Source organism: Salminus brasiliensis, chromosome 24 (assembly GCF_030463535.1).
Source record: "Salminus brasiliensis chromosome 24, fSalBra1.hap2, whole genome shotgun sequence".
NCBI classification, from domain to species: Eukaryota; Metazoa; Chordata; class Actinopteri; order Characiformes; family Bryconidae; genus Salminus; species Salminus brasiliensis.
In genome coordinates this window covers 788,513-810,283 of record NC_132901.1, presented here as the reverse complement: position 1 = coordinate 810,283, position 21,771 = coordinate 788,513, and the positions used below count along the sequence as shown (strand labels likewise).

The following is a 21,771-nucleotide window of genomic DNA, read 5'->3' as shown; positions in this document are numbered from 1 at the left end:
TACAAAGGATAAGCTTAACTTTGTTAGATTATATTCAGTATACGTTTTTAACAAATCCACGACTTGGACGGATTAGCGGAACGCCGTAGCTATAGAAGTCTGAACGCTAGGTCTAAATGGCACTAAGGTTTGCCATGTTAAAATGATACAGTATACACAGGAATGAAGCGTTCAAACGTGACCCGTACGCTGACAAAGCCAAGCCAGTGCTTCGTCGTCGCGTCGCCCACCCTTATCGTCAGTTTTTACGTTCAGTGTGTAACACAAGGCTTTTTTATTATTATTATTTTTTTGTTTTTAATTCTGTTAACGCGACAGTGTGAAGTTCAAGTCCTGAACGTGAACTCTTCTTTTTTCCCTGAGTCTTTGGAGAGAGATTCCGTCCGTCCAGCTCCTTTAGGTTTGGGTGCGGCATCTCCCGTTACCTGTGCCCGTTCTGCGTTCGTTCTGTGTCCATCCCACGAATCGCAACAGCCTAAATCTACCACGCATGTGCAGATCGTCGCCCACGTCGAGCTAGGAGGGATGGGTCACTTTCATTCCCTTGAAAAACGGCTAATAAAATATCAGTAGAAATAAAAACAACCACAGTTCCTTTATGGGAGAAGGTTTTCTTGCGCCACATTGTCCTCGTTTTTCTCAGGTTCTCCGGGGGGTTCTGCGTGATTCCTGTGGTTTCCGAAGGTGCGTTCCACCAGGGCGGCACGAGACGAACCTCTCAGACGGAAATGGGGCAGGTGATGACCTTGTCCTCCAGCATGACGCTGACCACCAGGAAGACGAAGTAGAGCATGAACATGAGGAAGCCGAGCAGCTTGCTCATCCTCCACTTGCAAACGGCGATGGACATGATGACGAAGAGGAGCATGAGGAAGAGCAGCACGATGGCGCAGAAAAGGCCATTACTGCTGACCACGACGGACTTCATGTCGTGGAGCAACGAATACAGGAGCCACGGAAACGGCAAGCTGAGGAGAGAAAGGACACTGGTCAGTGAGCAGTTCCTTCAGGATTCAGTACTGTTCAAAAGTTTGGAAACACTTGTAATATTGATGTCAATAGTGGTATTGAGTAATAGGACCACCTTCATTCTTCATAATAATTGTATTAGAACTTAATACTGGATATTAATGTTATTAGAGCTTCATACTGGATATTAATGTTATTAGAGCTTCATACTGGATATTAATGTTATTAGTGCTTCATACTGGATATTAATGCTATTAGAACTTCATACTGGATATTAATGTTATTAGAACTTCATACTGGATATTAATGATATTAGAGCTTCATACTGGATATTAATGTTATTAGAGCTTCATACTGGATATTAATGTTATTAGAACTTCATACTGGATATTAATGTTATTAGAGCTTCATACTGGATATTAATGTTATTAGAGCTTCATACTGGATATTAATGCTATTAGAGCTTCATACTGGATATTAATGTTATTAGAGCTTCATACTGGATATTAATGTTATTAGTGCTTCATACTGGATATTAATGCTATTAGAGCTTCATACTGGATATTAATGTTATTAGAACTTCATACTGGATATTAATGCTATTAGAGCTTCATACTGGATATTAATGTTATTAGAACTTCATACTGGATATTAATGCTATTAGAGCTTCATACTGGATATTAATGTTATTAGAACTTCATACTGGATATTAATGTTGAACTTCTGTTGAACAGGAGAAGGATGAGGAGGAGTGATGTCATACCCCACAGTGATGTCAAAGATGTTGGAGCCCACAGAGCTGGAAACAGCCATGTCCCCCAGACCCTTTCTGGCCACAATGACTGAGGTGATGAGATCAGGAATGGAGGTTCCAGCAGCCAGGATGGTCAGCCCCATGATCTCCTCTGTGATGCCTATGGTCTCACCAACCTGCAGGGTAAACCACAACAGTGCTCAGTACACTCAGTACATACACAAACAAAAGGAGAATTCAGCTTGTAATTTTCTGTATCCCCTATGAAAAATGATTCCTCAGGACCCAGTGTAAATCCTATCCCGTCTCAAAACAATGCAAAATGCTTAGTCTTGAACGTGAATGGGAAATGCTAGATTTACTGATACTGTATAGAAATCATTGCACCCCAAACAAACCAGTTAGATTTATCAAATGAGGTTAGCTAAGAGGCTTTTACAGTTCCAGGCTAGCCAGACTGCAGGCAGGGTTGCGTGACGTAAGCTCAGAGGAGAATTCGTTATAGCAGAAACCTTCAAATGCAGACACTGCGATTCAATCAAATCCAATAATATAGCATTATAGCATTCAGACCCTTAAGCATAGTCTAAAATCAGTACATCAGTACTAGCACAACATCATTACACCTGACTATGACTAGAAGACCCACGCCTGATGATCTGGTTGCATCAGTGCTGGTTGGTCTAGTTCATGCCCAGGTACACTTCACCCTTGTTAGTGCCTCAGCCCTGTTACGAGAAACCCTGGAGTTTTAAAAGTAGCATGTCACGGCCTTAAGCGCGGCTGGACCTGCAGGAACAGAAAGGAACGGCTAATTGGCTTTGGGATTTGGCTGCTTTTATCGCTCAGGTCAGAGTCGCACCGCGGCCCAAAGAGACATCGGCCTTCACCTGTAGCTACCTCTGCCAGCACCGAACGCCCGCTCTCTCCCTTACAGTGACCACACTTCTGCGAAATGTAGTCCATACAAAAAGGTCCATTACAATCCATACATTCTAAACTTGTTTTTAAAGCAGCATTCTGTAGCATTTCGACCTTAAAATAGCAGCTTCACAATAATGCTGATGCTCCACTGACTACAGTAGGGAGGGTAGCTCTGCTGTCATTGGCTCAGCATGTCATAAACCGCACTATGCAGGATGACGAGGAGGTCATATCTCAGTCCTGTCAAATCCTGTAGTATTACTTTACCACCTCAGTCTACACACTTCTCTACCGTCCAGTAATACTTACGGATCTCTCAGCTTGTCCAATATGTATTTTTTATCATGATATCATGACATCTGATTGGGACGTGTATTGCTACTCACCTGGTGAGCCCACCACACCATCAGATAGGAGAAGGCAGCAATCCAAGTGATCGAACCCAGAAACGTGAAGGGAAAGAACTTCTTTGAAGTCTGAAAGAAAGAATTACAAAGCGCCGTCATCACTTCGTAATCAATAAGCGCCTGAAGGCCGCGTGCAGTGTTTGCAGTGTGCTTCTGCAGTTTTGTAGCTAACAAGTAATGGACATGTATACTCCACCAGTTAGCATGGTGCTAGCTGCATCTCTAAATCATCGCAGACCCCCCTTTCAGTAATCTCTGTGGTTCCTGAAGCTGCATGACTCACTGCAATCTATAAAGACAGACTGAAGTACAGCGCTGCTGATTTGAGCTATGCTAATGAGGAATTGTGTTTTCTTGTGATTGGTCAACAGCAATTCCGGGTGTGTATGATCCCCGCGGTACCTCTCTGCGGACGTCAGGCAGCGTGAGCCACAGCGGGAACACGATGGGTAGGATGAAGAGGTACGTCAGCTGTTTCCGCGGCGTGTCCGGCCACCCCAGGCTGAGGGGCTGATCCTCATCCTCCCCTTCCTCTTCAGCCTGAGGTACCAAGTGCACACAAACACACTGAAGTCAACCACCGAGCCACTGGGGTCGTTCATGTTACAGAAACCCCTTCTAATGAAGGCAGTCAGACACTTTAAGTTGCACCCATTGCTGACACAGATGTGCAAATACACACAAACAACTTGTCTAGTCCCTGTAGAGAAGAAGTACTGCCAATAGAATAGGACTCTCTGCGGGAGCAGATAAACATGAACCTGCCTAATGCCAGGCGTGGGCTAGAGGGGTATAAAGCCCCCCCAGCATTGAGGAGCTGTGGAGCAGTGGAGGAGCTGTGTTCTCTGGAATGATGGTGGTGGAGCTCCATCCAGTACTTTTGGATGGGATGAGTTGGGGAGAGGGAAATGCTATTGCCATGAATAGGTGGAAGGTGTCAATCCACTGGCAATCCACATGAATGCAAGTGTGTCCGGTGGGTTTATGGGGTTAAACAACTCACCTCTTGTCCTGCGCTGCCGTTCATGGGTGGAGTCACTTCCACCTCCACATTGCTGCTGTTGGGCAGGTTCTTATCTGTTTCACAACAAATAAACACAGAAGAAGAACTCAGCAACAGAACTTTATAGACCAGGAAGACCACGTCATCCCTGTGCTTGGCTACTCACCAATGCCGTTGATGTCATCTTGACCCTTTTTTCTTGCAATCTTGTGCAGAATAGAAGCTTTCTCCTTGAACTTTCCTGCAACACACACACAGATCCGCACAAAATGACATCATTAAAGTGGTGAGTTTAGCCTCTGCAGCGCCCCCTCTGGTTCAGGACTGCTACAGGTTTTTGTGAATTGTAGTTTTAAGCCGTTTTATACCTGCCTAGGTTTTAAACACGGTACGCTGCACAATACACCCAGCACAGACAAGATATATTTGTGTGTATGTTTGAGTGTGTGTTTACCCTCACTGAGTGGATCCAGTGTGTGGATCATTAGCTGGAAGATGCTGTTTCTCATCAGTGAGTTGTGCAAAGAGGCGGAGCTTCCCCCTCTCTGGAGACGGGGTTTAGCCTAAAGGAAAGTCAGTTAGAGCTCTGATTAGCTTTTTATTAGGTTTATATACCATACTACAGTGGTGTAGCACTGCAATCAGCAGAATTATCAACAGTGCACTGATTGGTGATATGTACTGTTTCTGACACATTGGGCAACGTTTAGGTCCCGGCAGTAAGGTGAAGACTTTAATTACTTTTAATTTAGTTTGTCAAATATTTCCCCTTTTTCCCAACAATTTGGTTCTGCCAATGAATCCATCCATTCGTAGATCCCCCCAGTGTTAACAACGCTCTGACACATGTAAGGCCAGCGATATGCTCAGAGCAAAGCGCCAGTTGTGCCCTATCAGACTCCGGCTGCTGATTGCAAAGCGGCATGGCGGGCCCCTGGGCAACATTGGTAGAGCATTAGGCCGCTGAGCCTCTCGTAGCCCAACACAGTAAAGACCCAAATTGCCCAAGGTTGCAGAAAAACCTTGGAAAAGGACTTTAACGTGGGAAGGTTGAGCTGTACTCACCGACAGTTTGTTCTCATCGTCTACGGTATTGTTAACCTTCAGGAAGACAGAGAGAGTCGTTACTCAATGAGATTATAACTCACATCACAATCACACAACTACACACACTCTGTTAGACTGCTGAACAATAGGCAGCTGGTTTACCAGGTGCAGTTCACCCTTTACTGTAGAAATCTCCTAGACTAAACTGCTGTCTTGTGTGAGTTATGAGTAATGATAAGAACTGATAAAATAATAACTAAAATAATTCTCACTGATTAAAATAATTATTAAAACAAGAATATATAAAAAAATAGAATTATCGTAACAACCTTAATTCTGCTCTTTAGTGTTTTCGATGTTTTTACTTGCAAATATTTACATTTTTGCAGTGAACCTTGCAATATTTTCAAATACATTACTCAAGCCTTTAGGATGGCCACAGCCCACAGTAAGAAGCACTGCAATATCAATATTACTCAGTTAAAACAGTATTTAAAAAATTGTCAATATTGCTCAGTTAGGGACATTCCATCAATAGTTTGGTGTGAAACGCTCGGTTCTAGATAACCTTACCCAGTCAGAGCTGTTCACAGTGGTGGAGAGCAGAACCAGAACCTCTAAAAGCTCCAGACAAAAAAAAACTTACAGAAAGTTCTTCACCTAATGGAGATGAAGACGCTGCCTGATGCCTGAGACACTGTTCTACCAGAGTTCTGAGAAGAGCTCGGCTCTAGAACCTGCTTTTAAAATCAGATCATTAAAATGGTGGAGGGATACATGCTGCCTTTAGGGTGTAGTGCAGCTACAGAAAGTAGTCCCCATTAGTTGAGATTCTCTATTCACTATTTTACCATCATCATCATCATCATCAATCCATATAAAACTCAGAAGACTCGTGTAGCTGTAGGGTCTGGTTCAACTCACTACCACTGTAAAGAAATCAGAGTGGGTAAGTGTCTCTACGGTAAAGCACCGTTTCACACCAAACTCCCCTCTGAATAAAGTCTTCTCACAGACTGAGCTATGCAGAGAATTTTTTATAAATCTTTATAGTGGTAATTCAGCAATGGAAAACACTGAATTAAGTCATACAATTGCGTGTTAATGGTAATGCCCTCACTTCCATACGTCATATTTTCTGACATGACTGGTAAAGACTCCCAAAATTATGGGGAGTCCACTTTCATTAGATTTATTTAATGGTAAGGCATGACCGATATGACAATTGTGTAGTAGTGCTGATTTTAGGGGGTTACAAATTCAGAAAACTAGTAAAATTGTGTAGTATAGCTTTCTTTTTTTTATGTTAATGTAGAATATTGTACTCAAAACAGTAATTTTACTTTAATGACACAAACATGATTGGTTACAATTGTCATTTTAGGTGTGTTGATAGCTTTAACCATAATTATTTGTGTTCAGGTTTACTAGTTTATGGAAATGTGAAAACAAGGGGTCATTTACATTACCCCCCCCCCCCATTGCACTGCTGTTAAGGTTGTCCTGCCTTTAATAGACAGTGGGTTTGAATCCCAGCAAAGCCATGAGCAAAAAAGGCACTTTTTAATTATTTTTAATGAATGTTTTTGGGCAATTCCAGTTAAATTGTAAATTTCATCTGCCAAATAATATATCGGCCAGGCCTTATTAGGTGCTGTGGCACAAGGTTAAAAAAACCATTAAATGCCTCATTGTTCACAATTACTCCAAATTGAGCAGCTACGTCAATCATAATATAGTTACAATTCTCCATTAAAGCGATAGTTGTCCGTAACGTTGAGTCCCACAGTTTCAGAAACCACTGTTGTGACAGTTTAGGCATACAGTTACTACCATGCTAATTGGTATACATACGCTACCATTGCTGCCATTAGTTACGACAGCCTCGTAGCTCCTAAATCCCAACATCAAACTGGTCTTCTCTGATTAAGTACATTTGGAGTAAGGGAGAGAAACCGGGCACACTTGATTGTCCGTCAGACTATCGCTTTAAGGGCTCTATTGGAATCTCAGAAACAGGAATATTACGAGCATCTGTTTACGGTCTTAGTTTTTCATTAGGCAGCAAAAGCTTCTAGCTAAGCATAGTCAGCAGTAGGGTAGCATTGCACATGAGCTTTGGACTACTGTGTACAGCAATTCCCAAAGGCCAGAGCATGATGGGATATTTTATCATGCTTGTCAAAGCTACAACTACGGTATGATGCCATAGCAAGCAGTATCTTTTCACTCAGTACGGTTCGATACGGTAAAGCGTTGTGTATAGTGGAGTGTGATTTTGTAGATTGTAGAATTTAGAATGTGAAGAAGTTACATCAGGCTACATCAACACAAAGCTGAAAGATGCACAGGTCACACAGTAATGTCCTTGTGTTTTAACACACCATACAGTCCACTACATTCTGAACTTGGTTACAAACAAACAACTGATTTAGAAAAATTCTCAAAATTCAGCTTATAAAACAGTTCTTATTCATATTTAACTGAACTTGTGAAACTTAGAATAGGCCTGAGAGTCGAGCTACTGGTTACAGTGTATGCATACTGTGACTGAAAGGGTTGGAACTGTTCAAACGTTCAGTGCAATCCGAGTGTTCAATAAAATAAACACCCAATGGTTGCAGAAAAATGTGTCAAAAGTGACTGAAACTCTCCAAAATGGTGACTTTACAGCGTCGAATGGAAGTCGGTGTAAAATAAGAGTGTATTCCAAGTAGTTTAGTAAGATATTTCTATTGGTCCATTCATCCAAATTGATTTCACTCTCTATTTATCACCTGCACTGGTGTTTAAGCTAAGCTAAAGCTACATGTCTCAAACTAAACCGAGAAGTATAAAGACGCGTGTTCATTTAACGCAGATGCACCACACGAGGGCCTGAAACCCAGCGCAATCATTTTGGCAGACCATGGAAATGGATCTTAAGCGCTAGCACGCTCCGTTAGCGATCAGCCGAGCCGCACTCACGTTCCTGTCCCTCACCCATGTCCTGCCTGTGGCAGGTGGACGATAAGCCGTGGCCTGTGGCCTGCAGGTCGGACAGAAATAAACCCAGGTGAGGCATCCATGATGGGGTTTAAAGCAGAGGTCAGCCAACTGGAGAGCTGTGCTGTCTGACACTAAAGGACCTCCTCTTTGCTAACTTCAGATTGGTGCCGTGAGACGAACACATTTGGAATTCGTGATTATACGAAAGAACCAGAACCCAAGCCTGATCTGGGATCAGATTTGTCTGTGGTCATGATTGTACTAAGACATAATGGCAGAATCTAAACATCCAAATGATGGAGTTGAATTTTTTAATTAATAGATTTTTTAAAATGTTTAAAAAAGACCTCAAAGACTCAGAACTGGAGCCAAATTCTTCAGGATTAGCCTTGGATTAGCACACAAAAATGGAGCATGGGCATGGTCCTACTGGTGGGGATGTAATGGGCAGAAACTGCATCAACTACACTGATCAGCCCTAACGCTGATTATCCTCATCTGAGACACTTGGACAGGAATCAGACTGCGATGTTCTAGACGACTGGAGTAGAACATCTCTAAAACATCAGGCAGGTCTTGTGGGGTGGTCTCAGTGCTCCAAGAAAGGACAACCGGTGAACCGGCGACAGGGTCTTGGGCTCCTAAAGCTCAAAGAAGCTCATGGAGGTCCCACCCAAATCCCAACTTACAGGACTTTAAGGATCTGCTGCTAACGCTAGTTAGACTTGGTGCCGGACACCACAGCAGGAGGTCTTGTGGAGTCCATGCCTCGATTGGTCAGATCTGTTGTGACGGCACAAGGAGGGCGTACTCATGTTATGCTAATGTTATGGCTGCATGGTGCATTTGAATGGACTTTGATATGCAATGTGATATGCTAGCATGAGAAGGTTTGATTTGCTGAATGAAGTCACAGTCACAGTAGAACCTCCAGCAAATTCTTCAGGCCTCGGAAAAGCTTCAGCACGGAAACGAGGGATTTGTCTGAGGATACGATCAACGGACGAATGGGCTTGATAGCTTTTTGGGACAACTGGAAGAGCTTCGAAAATTGAGGACAGCCAGACACAAGGATGTCGGCCGTCCTTTTCGGCAGTTGTGTAAATAGTTACGCAAGTCACCCGAGTTAAGTTCATTTGACAAAACCTGGAAAAGGCTTTCCAGTGAGCAGCTAATTAACTTTGTAGAGTTACAGTCGAGCTATTAGCGGGAGCTGAAGCAAGCTCATGCAATGTAGCAGTTGCCTATCTTTAGCGCTGCTAAACTGAGCCTGTAGAACTTTGGCACCTTGGGAGTCCTGCAGCGTTCCTGCCTTTAGACCAGCCTCCACAAATCCTGCCACCGCTATCACCACAGCTCCCAACACTATGACTTCCAGAAACCTAGCAGCCCAGGAATGCTTTGGTCACGAGGTGTGAACACAGTGCTAGTTAGCAGAATAGAATAAGTTTGCGGTCAACAGTTCGAAGTGCTCTGTAGTGCTGAACCGCGGCGCTTGCTCCATCGCTACTTACATAAGCAGTTAAGCAGGAACAGCAGTTCTTAGACTAAAGGCGAGATCCTTTTACCAGCTGACGATAATTAAGGATGATTAAGCAGCTACTGGGCAGCTGGAGCGAGCGAGAAGCGCTGACTCATCCCCCTTCGAGTGGCTCTCAGCTTCAAAATGAACAAGGCAGCTGATGCTACTGTGTTTAGCCATGCCAGCATACACTTATATGTCCACATATTTGTGGACACTTCTTCTAATAAACGCATTCAGCCACTGTAAATGCACACTCTCAGCTTGTCTAGTCCCTGCAGAGAAGCACTGCCAATAGAATAGGACTCTCTGCAGGAGCCATGCTGACTAATGCCAAATGTGGGCTAGTAGAGGGGTATAAAGCCCCCCAGCATTGAGCTGTGGAGCAGTGGAAGAACTGTGTTCTCTGGAATGAGAGAAGTACTTTTAGAGTTAAGGTGAGGGGATAAGGTGACCGTCCAACATCCTGACCTCACTACTCAACAAAAGCAAGATAATCCCTTTTTAATACCCCTGATTTGAGAAGAAACAGTGAATTAACAGGTGTCCCAATACTTTTGTCAATGTAGCATACTTCAGTCCAAGTTTATAGAGAACAGTCAGAGTCAAACCGTGTCAGAAATCACATACGCCGGTCTGATTACTGGGATTATGTGTGTTGGCTTAGACATTTGGTTAGCAGCATGCTAATTGCTGGACCATAAACGTCCCTTACTTGTTAGCTACATTAGCCTCATAGCTCCAGTGTAAAAAAACTAATCACACAAAATTAGTCCTGGCTGATTGACTGTGACCACATTTCAAGGTGGTCATTCTCCATTGTGAGAGTGTGAGGTATACCATCAAATCCCTGAATACTGGGCCGCATGCTTCTCCAGAGTGATGGAGCTCCGCCCAATACCTTTGGCATGAGTTGGAGTGGCGGACTAATCATCCAACATCAGAACCTGACCTCACTGATCTTCTCATCTTCTCCACAACCCATTTTGTTCAATATAGTGCACATATAGCAGATCATTCCCAAGCTTTTATTTCCCACTAACAAAACACTCTGTAATTTAGTGGATAGTGAAGACAACCCCACCAGTGCAGCTACACAAGTCTTCTGACTTTTATATGGAACGATGATGATGATGATGATGATGGTAAAATAGTGGAGAATCTCAACTAAACACAGAAAGTTCTTCACCTAATGGTGATGAAGACGCTGCCTGATGCCTGAGACACGGTTCTACCAGAGTTCTGAGAAGAGTTCGGCTCTAGAACCTGCTTTTAGAACCAGATCATTAAAATGGTGGAGGGATACATGCTGCAGGGTGTAGTGCGGCTACAGAAAGTAGTCCCTAAGGAGAACTGCATTAGTTGAGATTCTCTATTCTTCACTATTTTACCCTCATCATCATCACTGGTGGGTTTGGATACTACATAAAATAGTGGCTATATCTGTGTTGTAGTCATGGCAACCAACTCCTGGGTCCATTCACCACCACTGTAAAGAAATCAGAGTGGAAGTCCCTGTAGTTACTGAGTCATACACCTCAGTGTGAGATAAGCCTTGGGGTGATTAGGCTGCTATTAATGACCGGCTGCTCACGTGAGAGAATAGATATAATAGAACATACCAGCAGAAAAAGATAAGAAGAGATACTGGAGGTGTAAAGAGCTAATAATATAACTCAAAATAAGAAAAGAATAGCAGTATATACACACAATTTACACTATATACATAAATGAGCTCATCTCAGTTCCGAAAATGTGGTGGAGTTCCACTTGAAAGTGCAGTTTGCTTTACCTAAGGCAACAATGTAAGAAGATTACTGAGAGAGAGAACAGCTCTGAGAGGCTGAGAGGGCGGGGCGATGGAGTCTAGCGTGTGAATTCATCACATGTAACCTTCAGTAATCAGATCAGATATCACAGCCTTATCAAACAGAAGGGGAAGAAAACAGACTGCTCAGTCAGACCAACACTGTTAACAGCATTAATACAGTTTTCATTAGATCATCACAGGCCACACAAATGTACTTATTGATTATGATAATAGACACTCATTTGCATTGCAAATTCGGTTATTCGTCTGCACATAACAGACCTCCGTTTATTTTACTAATACAGGACATAATGCATTCTGAATAAGCCAATTAGAAGAGCCCGATTTGTTTGGGCTTTACTGGACAAAGACCTTTATTATTACTTGTTAGCTTCTAATAAGTCCATTAATAGTCATAGTAATAATAATAAAGAGCTGTGCATGTCTTTTAACACTTTGGTGTTTGGAGTCTGTTGGCTAATGCTAACATATTTGAGTTGATTCATTTTAGCATGTTTTGGGTGGGTGTAACTCATTCATGTAGACCCTCCAGCTTCCTCTTTCCTGATGTTTGTAAAGGAACAAGCAGCCAAATCGCTCCATGCTAAGCTATTCCCACTGAAAATGCTTGTTGGGAAGCTGGTGTCTATCAAAAGTCATCCTCGGTGGGCAGGTCATTCCCTTAAGCACTAAGAGCCTTTTTTTATTTTGGTTGCCGTCGTCACCCACGGTAAGCAGGTGATTCTGGATTACACAGGGATTTCAGGCATGCGGTCAGACGGCACGAACGGAGGACGCGGAGAAGCGTCCGCCGTTAAAGTCCGCGGACCCATGTACGCCTTTACGGTCAGCACTGAAACGGGCCTAAAAAGGGCGTCGCTAAAAGGCGAGTAAAAGACGGTGGTTAGCTGGCAGCGGTGGGACGGGGTCGTGCTGTTTTGACTCCAGGTGACACCTGCCTATACTTAGCTTCGCTAACAGGATCTAACGCGCTTACTGGATTAGCCCAGAGCCGTGGCTAAAAGAGCGGCAAAAGAGACATGTGCTGCCTGCACCAGCTCCACGCTCGCATCTCCATCCCCAAGTTCATCTGTTACACGCCTGTAATTCTCAGCATTTTAGAATTTGATGGTTTAGAGTGCCAGCCTTCCACTGCTGCCACAAAGCAGATTCAGCAGATTCTCCCTGGGATCTCATTCCAGTCCAGTAGATCAAAATTTAGGTTACAATGATTGCCAAAACAATAAAAACAAACAATCAAGCTACAGACGTTTCTCCCAAACCTCCCAAGTGATGATTTCACAGGAGAACGACAAAGCTTTTTTTAGGTTAATGGAACAGGGTTTAATCCCACATATTGACATACAACTTTTTGCCCCAACAGCAATGAGACACAGTGGGGTTCATAAGTATTCAGACACAGTTTGTGTCATTTTTCCTGTGTACACCACCTCAAACGATCTGAAAAGCAATCAAGACCTACAGTTTTGCAGAAAACAATTGCAGTGAAGGAATTACAGCAAATTTACAGCCAAAAAAACGGTAGAATACTTTTAAAAGTATTCCTTTTAAATGTAAATGCATTAAAAAATGAGTGGCTGAAGATGTTTTTTAGAACATTCAACATTAAAAAAGTACAATATTCAAAATTCGGCTAATTCTGCGCTGTTATGAACCACTGAAACGCTCAAGACAGTTCATGTTACCTTCATTAGGACTGAAAGATTAAGCACTTTTTAATAGAACTTGCAATGCAGTTTGAATTAGCCAATAGCCTGCCAGTTTCAAAAAATACATAAATATAATATAATAACATATAAAAACAATACACCCAATACAAATAAACGTGTGAACTTCCTGCTGATGACAAATCACCTGCCCCAGTCATGCACATGCCGAGTGTGACAACTGTGAACAACTGTTATTGAACTGTTATTTATTAATGAACTATAATAATACATTATAAATGACTTTATAATTCGATTTGTACATGAAATAATAACCCGAATGTAAACTACAGTGGCGATTTAACTTAGATTGAATAGTCAGGCTTACACTGTTCAAAATAAAGGTGCTACATTATAAGGGTTCGGCTCCAGTTTTGTGTGAAGAACATTTCTAAGCTTTTAAATTCTTCTTAAAATCCTATTCTTCGTCTTCCCTATAGCACCCCCTCACAGAACCCTTTGGAGCGCCATCATTTTTGTAAAAATGATTCACAGCTACAATTCCTGCTTAGAAAAGATAATAAAGGAGTGGACGTCATCTCAGTCCTACCTTACGTGAACGGTATCAGTTACTTAGTAGAGCGGCCTTTTGTTCAGAGACTGGTAGGCTGGTAGGAAGCCTGAGGGGCATCTTAGGAGGAGGCAGATATGCCAATGAATTGGACTTGCTCAGAACCCACTTACCTCACTCTGTAGTATCGCTAAACAGAACAGTTCATTTGATATATTTTAGTATTATTAAAAAGATCAAACAAACATTTATTAGAATTCTCATAGTTGCCTCACAAGTTCACCACAGGGAGCGCTACAGTGTCTGACAGTCGAGAGTAGGACGCGTAACTCTAGCATCTCAAAAGTACTGCTTGCTGGAATCATATTCCCAAACCTTTTGGGGTCGAATGAACCTGGCTTGGTAAAACTCAGCATTCTAGTGAACATGGGTGTTTAGAAATGTAACTACTGAGGATTCTCGTGTGGGTGTTAAGCCCTATGCTCATCTATAAGCCTGCTACGCCTAGTGCGCTGGAGCTAACTCAAGTCACCTGAGCTCCGTAAGAAGGACAGACCACGTCGGAAAGCAACAAATCCGACTCCAGCTGTGTGACAGACAAAGGAGCAGGTTGCACGGTTGCATCAGACCGCAAAACTCATCCAAGTCAAAAAAAAATTAAAAAATGAACTCCAGAGCCTCCGCTGCCATTCGAGGAGTCAAATACAGAAAGAACAGTTCTCTAAAACAACCGAGAGGTTTTGGAAATGTGTTTTATCGGCGTACTGGCGCTCTTATAGGTTTTTGAGGAATGCCGTAGACCAGTGGTTCCCAACCTTGGTCCTGGTGGACCCCCTGTCTTGCACGGTTTAGTGCTTTCCTGCTCATCTCAGGAGAGGGCTTGTTAACTAGCAGATGAGCTCAGTCAGGTGTGTTGGGAGCAATGGAAACACTAAAATGTGCATGGCAGGAGGTCCTCTAGGACCAGGGTTGGAAACCACTGCCATAGAAAAAAGGTCCTCATCAGACCATTGAACCATCTGGGAGTCCCCTGAGGACCAATTTGTTTAGACTAAAAAATACATTCATATTAAAAACCCTAGGAGGGTGAAGCTAGCCACTGCCTCTTTTTTCAAACTGCTGCTAAGGCAGCATTGCTAGGTAGCCATCGCACTCAAAGGAACAGCGGCTGACAGACGCCTGTGCTGAGCAACATCACGCTAGGAGTGTTGCGGGGAGTAGAGAGCAAGGCCAACGGCTGCTGATGGCGAGCAGCATGGTGACAGCGCCTTGGTCCACTGGACCACTCGGAACCCCATAGCGTGCACCCTTGTCCATAATGTTTACAATCTATGTAATGAGACCTAGGGGCAGACTCATTTTCTAAATCAGTGTTTCTTTTGATAGGTCCGATTTAACGACTGTGATCATGTGATACTGATCACATGCTGTCAAGAATGTCACTCCACAATACACAACCTCGCAGTAGAGCCCTCTGAATGTGTTCATTTAAGTTGAATTCACTTTGATAAAACACAGAGACCTGCTTAACGGAGGTCTTCCAGTAGATCGCTCAGTGGGCCTCTCATATGCAGTGTAGTGCTAATGCTACCCTATACACTATACAAGCATGTCAAGATCACCATCAACTCTGTGTCCACACTTAATATGAACAGTAACATGAACGAAAAGAGCCAGGCTGAGTTGGAGGTTTCACCTTCGGATTAAAACACGACTCGATTCGTAGCCATAAAGGATGCTAAGATATCTACAATTCAAGCATCCTAGCTTTCAGGACAGAGGTACCCCATGGCCAAGGTTGGAAATCATGGTGTTGAAGTGCAGCCCTCTCTTTTTACACATGATATTCGCTGCTGATCTCTCCTTCTCTCTACGCCCAACAGGTGCTTGGGCCTTCCTTAGCTGTTTCTGCCCAGGCGATGCTGCATGTGCCAATGCCTAATCCAGCAGAGCCTGGTGATAAAGCAGGTGACTCTTGCCTTAGTCTCCTGCATGTCTGAGATTTCCTCAGCCAAACACATGACACAAGGTCTAATGGTGTCCAGTCCAGGCCTGGTTTTATAGAATTCGCTAAAAATGCTCCCGACACTAGGAGGGTAGGGACTTAACATGTCTCCTCCGATACATATGAGTCCAGCCACCACCTCTTTTCGTACTGCCTCCGATGCGGCATTGCCAGACAGCCAACGCGGTCTGAGGAAAGCGCAGGGTCGGCCAACATCCCATTGCCATTTGTGCCATGGGACTCTGGCTGCTGATGACTTGTACATCGCTGAGCCACCCCGAGCCCGGCCCTGCCTCTAAGTAACTAAGTTGCCTTGCAAATCAAAGGAGTGTTATTCGTCCAGGAGAATGATTTGGAAGCACTGGACTAGTCCACGAGGCTACTCGTTGGTAATTTCCTCGGCCAGGCACCTGACACATACTCACTTCGAGTCCTGGTCCTATAGTACCCTTGCTCTGTCTTAACTCACCCAGTTGAACTCAGGAAGGGTTTGTGTGTTTGTTTAATTAAGCAGGACAGGTCAGGTGTAGGGCGGGAGCAGGACTGGGAACCAGTGGACTGGGAACCAGCGGACCGGGAACCAGCGGACCGGGAACCAGCAGACTTGTCCAGCGAAAGCACACATTCCCACACAAGACTACGCAAGCTGACTCACCTTTGGGGCAGCTTCTATTTCTTCCACCTGGTTTCTGTTCATTAAGCTCTTAACCACACCCTCCACATTGGCATTGTACTTCATGAAGAGCACATAGGATACGTAGGCCATTAGAAGCGCAATGCTCTCCACATAGGTAATATAGTTATCCAGGAAGAAGACAATGAGCATTATGAGGTCAATGATGTAGAAGGAGACATCCCGGAAGAGTGGCCACCAAGTGAGATTCAAGATCTCGCGTGAAAACAAGGCGCACATCCCAATTACAAACAGGATGTTGAAGACAGCCGAGCCCACGATGGTCCCAATGCCTACGTTGCTATGGGAAATGAAGACGCCAATCACGGACGTAAAGAGCTCAGGGGCAGAGCCTCCGGCAGCCATGAAGGTGGCGCCGGCCACGTCATCCGAAATCTCGAGCTTCTCGGTGATGACGGTGAGAGCAGGAACGAAGAACTCGTCACAGACAATGGCCAGCGCGATGAACATGTAGAGCATGCCGAACATGTGCAGAACCACAGCTCCTTGCCGCCTCTCCTCCAGAGTGAACAGGTCCTCGGGGTAGTCCCCCTGGCTCTCCATCGAAGATGCCATGGCTCGTGGTACATCCGCTGAAGCGTTACGATCCCCATCGATGGAGCGCAGAGTTCTGTGGGACAGTGGATCGTCCAGTTGTCCGAGCAGAGACTTGGCCGTTCCTTTGAAGGCACTCCAAGACAGGAGCAGGGCGAGGGCACAGAAGCTGAGGACGAAGCCCAGGATCCGCGAAGGGCGCAGCTTCCTCCTCACGTGCTGCCTCAGGTGCCGTTTCTTACTCGGCAGCGAAGAGGCGAGCTCTGGCCCCAGCTCTATGCAGGAGAACGTGGGAACCATGGTTGATGGGTGGCCGTCCAGTGTGAGGTCTTACACCTGTGGAGCACCAGACATGGCCCCACCTACACTTAAACCTGATCGAAAGGATGGACTCCCCGATTCCACGCAGGGTCGAGATTCTCTAAAGGTTTCCTCATAATAATATCTGAAAAAGAAGAAAAGATGGGAGAGGGGTGTTAGAGATGATTCATCTTCAATAAATCAATGAAATCCGAGTCGTCTCATAACTAGAATTGGTGCAGTGAAGTCCGGTTCAGTGACCAGGCCGGACGATTACCGCTGGTCAGTCCTGGGATGAAGGACACCAGTTCTGAGGCGGAACTCAACAATGTTTAAGTTACAAATGGCACAGATGTCCATGCCTTCATGTTTGCTCTCGGCCTGAATCTCTGAAAGTCTCTACAGCAGTACGGGACAGATCAGGCGGTCAGTCACCTCACTGTTACCTGTTAACTTGCCCATGTGAGGGACTGCCATGTGGCTAAATACAGCACCGACAGCCTTTGCCTAATCTTCAGTCATGCTGCTCATCTCAGATTTTGTTGCAAGGCTCCAGTCAGACTGTTTAGACTGTATGATCGTACTTTGGAAATGTGCAATAAATGGACAAAAGTATTGGGACACCTGCACCTGCATTCATTGTTTCTTCTGAAATCAAGGGTATTAAAAAGAGCAGATTCTGTTTCTGTTGGAGTAACTGTCTACTGTCCAGAGAAGAAGACTTTCCACTACATTTTGTAGCAGATCATTGCTGTGAGGATTTGATTGTGTTCATCGACAAGAGCTCCCCAACTCATCCCACTCTAGCCCACGCCTGGCATTAGGCATTATGTGCTCCAGAGAGTCCAATTCTATTGGCTGTACTTCTCTGTGGGTGACTAGACTAGCTGTGTGTGTGCACTTGCACATCATTAGAAGGGGTGTCCACAAACTTTTGAGCATAGAGTGCATATAGTTTTGTCGTCAAAGGATCCTCATGAAGATCTCGAGGTGCAGGGATGGTGACCACTGCTGTACATGGGCATCTAAAAGGAGTTGTCTCAATTCCAGACGTCTTTGTAACACTTGACCTCATGGAATCCAATTCAGTGGTCACCACTGGTCAGTCCTGGGTAACACTAATGCAGAGTGACAGAACCGTATACTGGAATCATTGTTTACTTGCGTCCCGAAGGTGAGGATACAGAACAAGATGCAGTCACATGATGGTTCCCATTGCTGGGATACCATAACATCCACCTAGCAACACCATGGATATCACCTAGAACATCTGATCCAGATCATTAGTCTACTAAATCAGCTGAATCCTGAGAACTGGAGGTGGGCTGGAGCTCAGTCGTGCAGGTAGGTTCACGGTCTTGCAACGATTTTAGGCCAGCTTGCATTTAAAAAAAAAAAACAACAAAACTCTAGAGCTTCTAGATTGGGAATAAAAACCATGGAGGACTCTTCGCTGAGGCTAAACACACTCACAGCTCGACAGGAAACACTCAGCTGGTCACATGCCAGCATACATCACTTCAGTGATGCCTATTAATAATGATAGTAATGATTAGACTTGCTCCAGTGGTTGGATCAGCTGCCAGGTACCGAGGGTTTTAACCGGACTGGGAAAATCCCAGTTAGTCCCAGTGCAGCAGCGAGCTGGAGTTCAGTACAGGAAACACTGAAGCTCAGCTGGGTGGAGTCACTCACTGTTTATGTCCAACCACGTCCACCTCCTCTGCCACCTCCACCTCTGCTCTGTCTGGAACTGATTTACTACATTTACACTATTTTTGTTTAATTTTTTACATTTTTTGTTTACTTTTCATTATTTATTTTCTTATTTTTATTTATTAATACTGGTAATTTACTGTAATTTCAGTCATTTTTAGTCAGTTTTTAGTTTTTTTGTCTGATATTATATATATTTAAATTTGTTAAGATTTTAAAATCTTACTTAGACCTAATTATCATAATTATCATATGATGTCATGTAGATTTTTTAAATGTCATATATTTATATACTTTTTTTTTTTTTTTTTTTTACAGTTTTTATTTGGGATAAAATATTTATATAATTATATTCAATCTTATTATGATTTATTATTAGATTTATTTTTTTTTACTTTCTCTATCAGTTTATTTGCTGTTAATTCTCGGCTACACTGAAAATAAGCCTCACTGAACTGAAGCGTGATGGTGAAAATTGAACATTACCCAGCTGATGGGCAGTGCGTGAATCAGGACATTGCTGGTGACCACTGCATTAGAACCTGCAGAACCTTTCCTCCACCAGCACGGCGGAGAGCGCAGCGCTGTCCATCTGTCGGCCTAATGACTTAATCCGATCAATAAGCTGCTGCTATCCTGACTTTCCCTGCAGCTTCCCTGCTCAGGCTCATTTGCAGTGATTTACTTTCACTCTGCCTAACGGTTGTTTAACGCATACGCTACATGTCCAAATGTTTGTGGACACCCCTCTCTGTATAATATATATATATAATATATTATAATGTAATATAACAGGACTACACAACATGGACATACACAAACCAGCCGTGGGCTAGAGGGGTATAAAGCCCCCCAGCATTGAGGAGCTGTGGAGCAGTGGAAGAGCTGTGTTCTCTGGAATGATGGTGGAGGAGCTCCATCCAGTACTTTTGAAAGGAAAGAGTTAGGGTGGTGATCATCATCCTTCAACATCCTAGTAGAAAGCTTCATAAGGAGTCAAACATCAAGCCCAGATTGTCCACCTCCGCGTAGGTGGGTCCAGACCTTTGACTGGCATTAATTAGATGAAGACTACTCTGAGGCATTGGACACTAGTCTACAGTACAGGGGGCAACTGGCAGCTGATGTAATGCACTGATGTAATTCAGGTAATCTAATCTCAAACACTGTTACTGAACCAGCGCTCCACTTCAGAATCCAACTAGACTTTCAACGCAGCCTTTTCTTTGAGCAGTGCTCAAGAAGAACCTCGAGGAACCCTGAGGAACCATGTCTGAATTGAGATTCACAGAATGTACAGGCCTTTCTTGAAGATGAAAACATTTCTTCACATTCACTCGTACACACCATTCAGAGAAACATCTCCCTAAAGAACCAGATAAAGTGGAATTGAAGCCTTTATAACTGCTTATGACTGAGGGCTAGGCTGACAAAATGCACCAGTAGTGAAAAACACGTATCTCCAAAATGGCACCTTTACAGGAGAACTTTGAACGGAAGTCAGTATAAAATAAGTGTTTATTCCGAATAGTTTAGAGCATTACTGTTGGCCCGTTCATCCAGAATTATTCACACAGTCTACAGAAGCAGCTACAGGGTTCAAACCATGGCGACCCACGTCTTCCCATATACCTTCCCATAGTAAATACAGTGATTTACAGTGATGTCTGTGTTCTTTAAGCACTGACGAACAAAATTCATCCTGGTTTCGATCAAATATCCTCATATCGCCCACCTGTACTTCTTCCCAGCTTGCAACACAGTATAGTGACTTTGTATACATTGGATTTACATAATGTAATTATTTACAGAAGGAGAACTGCATAATTAAATATATAATTACATATTTTGTTTACGTTTATTTGTAGTTAATGCTCTTGTTGATAGATTCCAGTCTGTTTTTTTCTCTGTTAAAAAAGTAAATAGTATGTAAACAGAAGAGGCATTTACTCCGCGGGTGACCTGTGAGGGTCAATGCTACGGTGTTTCCTAAACACAAAGCCTTATCTTTATGTTTCTCACCCAACAACAACAACAACAACAAAAAGAAAACTAGATGATCAAAGAAATCTGTCTCTTTTTCTTTTACCTCAGGATCTGTGGTGGGTGGTGGAGAGCGCGAGACAGTCCAGCTCCTGACGGAGGAAATCCAGCACAGCTTCACCAGCATGGATCAGGAATGACACTGTCAGAGCAGAGCCGCCACGAATCAGAATTAGAGCTAAATCTCTCTCCCTCTCGCTCTCTCTCTCTCTCTCTCTCTCTCTCGTCCTTAACCAACCTGCACCTTCCTGTCCTTCACCAGGCAAGGTGAGGTCGTAACAGGGCTGAGTTATAAAAGAGGCCCAGAGACTTTAGAGAGATCCTTTATGTCTCCTTTTTTCGTTACAGCAGAAAAAAGAAAAAAACGCTGAATCTGCTGAAATCAGCCAGTTCAGATTCCCACCGCTAATTTTATTGCTGTTTCAACCTGAGGCTCATCTCTGACTCTCCTTTAGATGCCCATGTCACTGTCTTTGCTCCTTCGTGCAGCTTCGACCCTTTTTCCCCACACCTGGTCGATCTGAGGAATCTCTTGATAAGCTGCATCAGGCATTTAGGATTTGGGTTGGAGATCAGACATGCTGGAAGATTACATAAATATGATGCTTAATGATTCGATGATGGATGGATGGGTTGATGTAAAGGACGTAGATGGTTGATTAGACGGATGCATGGATAGTTGAAGGAAGAGATGGTACGAAGGATAAATGTTAGGAAGGATGAATAGATGGTTGTCTGGATGATGGATCGTTTGATGGACGATTTGATAGATGGTTGAATGGACAGATGGTAGAATGGATGAACACACGGTAGGGTG

The 21,771-nt window shown here is 43.7% G+C and overlaps 1 protein-coding gene across 1 annotated transcript; it reads right to left on the bottom strand.

Annotated features, from left to right (window-relative positions):
• Positions 1-718: 718 nt before the first annotated feature.
• Positions 719-17,195, bottom strand: slc24a2 (solute carrier family 24 member 2). Its single transcript, XM_072670158.1, has 9 exons — positions 16,323-17,195; positions 5,123-5,158; positions 4,512-4,620; positions 4,224-4,298; positions 4,058-4,131; positions 3,457-3,594; positions 3,034-3,123; positions 1,733-1,899; positions 719-968 (listed from the first exon to the last, which is right to left on the bottom strand). Exons 1-9 carry the CDS (start codon positions 17,193-17,195, stop codon positions 719-721), a joined length of 1,812 nt encoding a protein of 603 aa, XP_072526259.1.
• Between the last annotated feature and the right edge of the window lie 4,576 nt (positions 17,196-21,771).